Source organism: Rissa tridactyla, chromosome Z, assembly GCF_028500815.1.
Source record: "Rissa tridactyla isolate bRisTri1 chromosome Z, bRisTri1.patW.cur.20221130, whole genome shotgun sequence".
Lineage (NCBI taxonomy): Eukaryota > Metazoa > Chordata > Aves > Charadriiformes > Laridae > Rissa > Rissa tridactyla.
In genome coordinates, this window is record NC_071497.1 from 47662729 (window position 1) to 47671127 (window position 8399).

Below are 8399 nucleotides of genomic sequence, written 5' to 3' on the forward strand. Positions count from 1 at the left end.
AATAGGAAATTTTAATTTCTGAGAAACCTAAATGTTAAAAGCAAATGAGCTTACAGAGATTAAATATTATGTAGCTAAGAGGTGACTTTTAGAGTCACGGTTTTGTAGTTGAGCACCTATCACAGGCACTAAATTGCATTTATAATGATTTGGTGGATAATAATCTAAGTTCTTATGGCATCAAAAAAGTACTAGTGTACTTTCCCCAGCAAAAACTTACCTTCACAATCAGTAAGACATTATAGTGAAGTCAGTAATTTCTACAATATGTTTAACCTTCATGGATGCAATATGAGCTGTAAACCTACCAAACAGTAATATTGTCCGTGATAGGTAATGAATAATTTTGCAGGCACACCCTCAATGGTGAAAACATTAAGAAGAGACTAACTTAATCTTATTAGAAAGCCTAAATTACATCCATGACCTTTGGAGATTGAGGGGCTTAGACAACATGACTGTTAAAAGCTACGACTAGTGAAAAGTTGTGATTTTTAAGGGCTCTACTATACAGGAGGAATAATCCCTCAGTGAGAAAACCTGATATTTGGAGAATGAAGAGTGAAAAACAGCCGAAAACAGAAGAATGTGGAAAAGTCGAGTGAAAGGAAGACACTAGTGGAAAAGAAATACAGGTAAAAGAAGAAACCCAGAAGAAATGGAAGAATATATAAAATACTAACAATAGTAACAATTAAGAAAATCAAAAGGACAAAAAAGCTGAACAAGTAATGAAAGAAATAACTGATGCATTAAGAAAGAAAAATGAAAACTTTGCAATGTAGAATCTATTTTTTCTTATATGAGGTTGAAAGCACCAGAAAAGGTTGTTATTATTATTTATTGTCTATTTGAGTTTGTAAGCAACTGTGGCAAAGCTGTCTGTCAGATTGACATGGTGTGGTCCACACTAGGGTTGGCTGCAGTATAGAATGCTTTGCTACAGGTGAGCAAGAAAACATGTTTGCCCTAATTTATCCTTTTCAGCTTTCTCCTACAGTTAGGGCTGGGAAGGAGCCAAGTTAATGACTTCTTTAACTTCAGCAGAAACAGCATTGTCCTCAGAAGAATCACAAAAGAGAGTGCAAATGGGGCACAAGCACCTCCTGCCTATCTGAAGGCTTTGACTTCCAAGTGTGCACTTCAGAAACTTTTAACACATTTGTTCCTCTTGACCTTTTCTGGTTAGAAGGGATATCACAAAATCATCATGTGATGGTAAGTGATAAGGCTACTAATGACACTCGTTGTTACCAGAGCGACCTTGTCTTGAATTGGAAATCCTGAAAAACATTCAGGAACTGTTTCTTACAGACAGCAGACTTACAGAACTACTTCCCTACCTCCTTCTTCATGTTTTACTTAGCAGGTGAATATAATGTTTGTCGATGCAATTCCCTTCTGTATGAACATTAATTTTGCTACTTTAACTTCAGAAATGCTTAACTGATCTTCCGCTCACAGGAAGAAAAGGAGCAGAACCTATACCATGCAGCTATATGAAGGTCAGCACTAGACTAATACCTACATCTTTCAGTATGGTTCTGACATACAGCGCTTTCAACATTCTCTACTTGGATTTAGTGGGTCAGAACATGTCTGTCAACCATAGTATATTCTACAAGCATCCCATGACTATCCCACCAAGTCCCACTCAGTTTGCAAACCTCAAGAATCTAAGATATTATACAGCAGTGTGATATAAAGATCAAGTAACAAATCATATTTCTAAACTGCATCTACACTGTCCTATTAGAACAAAGATGGCAAGCTTTCTTTGGGCAAAACCTCCTCATTGTCCATACTGTCTCTGCCTTAGGCCATACCTGGAAGCACCATTTGCTCAGCCTACCTACGCTTGTCAAGGTGCAGCCTTCAGACTGCTTGCCTGTGACATCCACAGAGTGACCCCAAGAAACACCTCTGTTTCTGCCACAGTCTTTCCTGGGCTCTGTCTGCAGCTACAAAATTAAACACCAATTCCCAAGCAGGATCATTCAGAAAGACTTGAGGCATAGCCTGAAATGTCTGCGCAGGAGATGGCTGAAATCTGGGCAAAGGCAAGGGTAACACTGACTTCACTTGAGGATTTCCTCCCTCTAAGATCATTACTGTAGCCCAGAAATCAAGCCACCAGTATTCATCTGATGGCCTTCACAGAACAATTGCACCAAAATATGCCCCATCAGATATTGTACCATTCCTGCAAAGAATATAGCAACTTTTTAGTGCAGCTCTTAGGTTTCGTCTGATGGAAAAATACTGGATACCCTTAACAACTTGACTATTTAGGGATAGAGACGATACAGAGAATATTTCCCATAGAATATAAGAAAAGAAAGGGACTTTGTATGGCATTTTGCAATCTTGTTTCTCTCACGTACTCTCAGAGGTAGCACTTGAGGGAATTCAAACAATAGGCTAAACAGATACAGAAAAAAATTCCACGACTGATTTGTAGCTACGGCACCTGATCTACCCACACTCGACCTGCCTCTTCACCTTGGTCTCTCTCCTACTTTCCTCCATCTTTTCTGATTAAACAAGTAGCCAATCCAGAAGTCTTGATGTGACTGACCATAATCACAGCCTGACCTACCCTGGTACACGTTAAGCTCATCATAATTTGGGCTGCACTGCTAGAACAAAAGAGATGCCCATCCTTCCCTCTTGCCTGTATCTTGGGACTCAGGAAAATTCAGAATTCATGTTGCCTCTGCAAAATTGAGGAAAGATGATTTAAATGATTTTCACAGTATTTGACATGGTTTTGCTCCCAACAAGGATCTTCCTCAGATCTGACCAACATAACCTTCAAAAACATTTCCCTAGCATACCAATCTGGAGACAAACTAGACACTAAACATGCGGGTTGGGAATACTGCAATTGCTCTTAGGTCATAAGAAGTGTTTGCTTGTAATGCTTTTTGGTGACGGGCTGTCCCATGTTTTTTTCATGCAGGCTTAGTGTCTGAAAAGAAAACCCTCATTTTTAACTGGAGTGAGATGTGTCCATCTTTGATGCCAGTCACAGTTTCTTTAAGATCAACTGCTGTGGACACAGACGTACAACTAATACAAGAGTCTTCTTGTAGAAGGCCTCAGTGGAAGATGTTTATTTTGCTACTGTCCACTTTTCGTGAAAACTTCACTTCATAGTCTTCATGGCTTCAGTCTCATTTCTCAACAAGTGCTGAGTTTCATAGCATTACGTGATGTGCCAAGAAGAGATTCCTTATCCAATGCTTTGAGCAGCTTTGGGGAAAAGAAAAAAACAAAACAAAACAGAGAATTTTAAGGAGAAGCAGATTTTTGTTTAGCTTTTTTTTTTTTTTGAGGAGAGGAGTTGTACTTTTTTATCTACTGCCTGAATGAGGAGAGACAATGTACTTGGTCCTTGTCAATAATAAGCTTTGTTGGCCTTTGCTGAGTGTTAAGTGCATATATTATCCTGGAATCCCTCTCTCTTGATTCACTGTCCTGTGGAAAAGCCTCAGCTCCAAATTTTCATCCTCTCCTGTGTGCATGTACTCACATTTGACTTCTTCCATTCATCCCTCTATGCCAAGTCCCGTTAGTGCTACTGAATTATGCTGACCTCCAGTGATGTGAAGTCCACATGGAGTGGCCAAGGAGATGATGAAGGAACCCCTAGTGGATGGATAATGGCATGAGATGAGACAGCAAAGACACAATATGGGGTTTCACATGGAGCAGCCGGTTTGGGTACGAAGAGTAATAACTCTTAGGATCATGCTAAAGATGCTCTGAGAACTCATGAATTAAGTATCCAGCCTGATGGTGCCCTAGAGATCATCTCCGTCAACTGGAAACACTGGAAGAGTAGAAGAAACCTCTGGAATTATTTAGGAGACCTTGAACAACCTGGACATGGCCCAGGAATCAAACGATTACCTAAAAATGGGAACATGGCATCTCTTTCTTTCCAGAGCACAGGAGCATGTTTTGCATTTGGACAGAACTTGGTGAGGAAGAAAGTCCGTGGACACATTTATAATCAAACAAAATACTTTGCAAAAAATCTCTACAGTAACACTTTGGCAAATGAAGGGAAACTACAGATTTGTGTGCCTGCAACAGAGATCAGAACACAAATTGTAATAAATTTCACTGTGTTGCTGTGGAAAACCTTATAAAATGTACTGCTCGCTCTGTGCTCTATGTTTCTTTCTACAGTAATGTTTCCTCACAGCAAGACTAAATAATAGGTTAATCTTGTTTATTATCAGAATTTGGATGAAGATACTAGTAAAGCAACAGCAAAGCTGATATCAGTATAATTCTGAGAGGCCAGTTCTGCATTATCTTTGGTAGAAAGATCTATGTTAAGAGAGTGTAGAGGGATAAAACAAGAAAAATATTTTTAAACATTAATTAAACAGTTAAATCCTACCTTTCCTTCCCACAAACGTGATGGGCAAAAATGAAGTATTTACATTTTCATGAGGCAAGATAACCACATGTATACAAAAATGCTTCTTCAATCTCTGCATTAAACCAAGTTAGTAGAATTAACTTAAATTTTAACAAATGATACCACCCCAAAATCTGCTTTCGCCAATTCCATTTTTCCAGACGTGACTCAACACATCAAGACGTAGTCCTCAAAACATTTTCTTTTCCTAGTTTTTTTTGAGTTCCCAGCTAACTCCTCAACATGCCCAAATAGCCTTTTTTAAAATGGCAAGGTAACGTGTTGGTCCCACAGCTTCTTGCTTAATCTCAGATCATTGTGCTTAAGATGTAATATTTCCATGCAGATCCCAAACTACTTCTGAAAATTTCTCATACGCTTCCTTCCTTGGCACAAGAGAACACTGGCATAGGATCATTTTGAGGGATTCCTAATCACACCATAGATTAAAAGGGGATTTTCTGTTTGTTCGTGTTCAGTTGTTTTTGTCCTCAGCACACCACAGAGGGGATAAAATCTCTTTGGAAAATGAAGGAAGCAAACATCACTGCAAGCTTCCTGTCCAAACTGATTTATACAAGAGAAAAAAAAAAGCAGCTCAATTATTTGTTTAAATATTTTTCTAAGATACCCAGCCTGAATTTATTACACAAAACCTAAAGGAATCAGCACAGCACAGCAGAGAGCTCGAAGTCTTTCCTTTCACTGCTGGGGCTGACCAGCTGAAGAGACCAGCTATATGTCCAGACCTTTAATTCTGCGCTGAGGGGAATTACACGGTGCTATTGGCTGGTGCAAATCGGGCTGCCCAGCAACAGCCACAACAAGTTTCAGCCAGGCGATGTGACATAAACGAGTGATCGCCTCTGTGGGCACGAGTTTGTGGAAGTAGGATATTTACTAGCCAGTGGTCTTCAGAGAAGGAACAGGAAACCTGTCAAAATTAGATGATAAATAAAGTATAAATATGACTTCCTTAAAGTATGCATTTTTAAATGCATACTTCTGAGCTGACTCAAATCAGCTTTCCATATGTTGTTGACAAGCCTATGTTTTATTTATCAAACACTCTTTGAAGGAAATGTTCAAGTAAAATATGAACCTGCAGGACAACTGGATCAGCCATAAAAGTACCAACAAAACCTCAAGTTAAATCAACTAATGGGTGATCCATTTAATCTCATCTCATTTTAACCAAAACTATATTTCCGCAACTGTCCATAACTCTAGATGTCAAGGCAACATTTGTGTGTTGATAATAGAACAGAACATTACTCCAAAGCAAATTCCCCCCACATCTGAATTTATTTCACATTGTACTTTTAAAATAGTGATACTCACAAAGCACATCTGTAGTTTGGCAAAGCAGAGGTCTGATGTCAAGACTCTATGGAAATGGGTCCTACTGAGTAAGATTCATGGGGTTACATGAACACGTAATAAAACTCCATTCATGATGAAAATATAGACTTGTAAAATACAGGAAAAAAATAAAATATCCAAAAACATCATGGCGGCCCTAAATCCAGGGGGCAAAGGTGAGCTTTGCAAAATTACATGCTAGAAGAAAGTGAAACTACTCCAAACTCTCAAACAAAGAGAAGTCACTCAAACAAAGGAATAAAAAAAGTCACAGAATCACAGAATTGTTAAGTTTTGAGACTCCTGAAAATATATTTGTAATGTTCACAGAACTAGATACAATATATGCTTCCAACAGTATGACTTAATAAATAAATGCACTTTCAGAAGAAAATTAATTTTTGATGCATTTGTACTTGACTTTAATGGCTTTCTCCTTGTTATTTAAAAGTAACAAAGCTGCTGCTGCCTTACAACACACATTTATACTGTCTCCTCATTATCACAGCTGAATAATGAAACAATGTGCATATCTAAAGTTCAGCCTTCCTTTTGCAGAAAGTCCAAGTCAGCATTTCTACGAGAATTTCTTTTAAAGGATTTACAGAAGCAACCCACAAGTATCAATATTCGCGGTGCAAACTCATATCTTTGTTCTGGTCTCTCTTGCTCACTCTGTCTCTTTTTGAATTTGCTATAAAAGCTAAATTAGGTCTCAGGGGCACTGCACCACTAAACAAAGATCTCTTCTAGCCCATTGTGATGGAAGTAAATGTACTCAGGAGGGAGATGTACTTAAAGGAAAGGCTAAAGTGTCTCCCTCCCCCAATTCTCTCATCTTTAACACGAATTTCTTTACCCCTGCTTCACAAAATCACTCACACTCACTCATACACTCCCCCCTCCTCCTTAGAGCCTTCACTCTTTCTCAGAAATGTAGTCAGCTGAATTTACTGAAATGGAATTAAAATCATTTTTGGCATAACTTGCTAAGCTGTTTCAACATTTACATGATTCCTCCTACAGCCTCTTCATGGATATATACATTCAAAATAAATAAGAATAGAATACTTACTCTTTTCAGCATCCGGACAGCTATTTAAAGAGGATATATCCACAGTCCAATCTGCAGCCTTATTATGACTTAACAACAAGCCAGTTCTGCTCTTCCTGTGCTTTCCCGTCTACTGTTGCTAATAACAAAGTTCTAATATTTCCTCAACTTTAGCTTCATCACCACAGGATTTAAAGTTGCAGACACACTTATGCTTCACTATGAGGGAATCACGGCTTTCACTAGGAGGGATGAGAAAAAAAACCACACCACCACCCAACCAAAACCTGAATTGTACAATGTATTTCCAGGTCAGTTATGAAAATAAAAGAATGAAGTCTTTTAAAATTTTAAAATATTAGAAATACTGCAAAAACATAAAATCAAGAATGTTGTATCCCACTGACAAGTCTAGTATACACTCACATATATGTGTGTGTTACTTGAAATTTGGCATTATAGTTTTAAATGGAAAGTAGTGCTTACCACTTCCATTGGCCATTGAGAAAACCTTGTTCACATATATTTAAAAAAAGAAATCAAGATTCCTGTAAAGTAACTTTTCTGCTGACAGACAGAATGTTTCAGAACAACCGACTTCACCCTGGGCTCCCTGCAATGCTAAAGAACAACTCTATTTTCAGCTCAATTTTCTATCTCAGAAACCTTAGATGTCTGGAATATGTCAGAATATGCTCTAAATATTTTTGACAGAAAGGCCCGAGTAACTAGAAATGTCCTAAGATCACTTACGAGAAGCCCATAACAGAATAGAGACTCTCAAGTTTTTATATTAGATTGCAAAGCTTATTGTAACACACAAGATTCTCTTTATTTGATATAAAATTCCAATGCTCCTATCATTCCTGCTGCACCCTTTTCGTACACCTGGTCAATTCTTCAGAATTTTTATAAAATTTGTGAACTTCGTAAAAGCAGACTCAAATTCAGTATCTAACCACAAGAAGCAAGTTCAGGTATTTTACACATTTGTTACATAATACTATGCTTTATTAACATATCTTACTTCAGAAGCAAATATCTTCTCCTACCAAGTGAAACAATTTCAAATTAATGTTAGACACAGCGACTGTCTACAGATTACAGATGAAGGTTCAACGCCAGGTCGGTAGTGACTGAGCAAAATAAAAATGCCATAGAACTTGGTGGCCTGCGTGAAGTAAGCTGGTGGTCTCAATCCATGCCTCAATGGACTTTGTTCATAAAAAAAGGAAAAACAAAACCCACCACATAGCACTAATTGGCACCCCTGTTGGCACTGTCAGCAGCAAGGCCAAGGTTATAACGGCCACGGGAAAAGGGTCTTTCAAGGTCACTGTTGAGGCACAACAGGGAAATGGCATGGGAGAGACACAGCCCCAGTGCTGTGGGCAGTTTGGCTCCCCAGACCTCTGTCAGGTCAGCCTGACAAGGACTACCGCACATCAGTCACCTCACCCACGCAACTATTCACGTGCCAAAAAGCCCTTTAGCAAAAGGTCCTAAATCTCTGCAGGGTATAGAAGAGCCATCACTCTGGCACCTTTT

General features: G+C 38.6%; 1 protein-coding gene across 1 annotated transcript in view; it reads right to left on the reverse strand.

Annotated features, from left to right (window-relative positions):
- RORB (RAR related orphan receptor B) overlaps positions 1-7346 on the reverse strand; it is a 123874-nt gene extending 116528 nt beyond the window's left edge. The window contains exons 1-2 of the mRNA XM_054185798.1: positions 7338-7346; positions 6873-6981 (exon numbers count right to left, since the gene is read on the reverse strand). Of these exons, the coding sequence (XP_054041773.1) occupies positions 6873-6981; positions 7338-7346 (118 nt within the window). The remainder of the gene's footprint in view (positions 1-6872; positions 6982-7337) is intronic.
- Between the last annotated feature and the right edge of the window lie 1053 nt (positions 7347-8399).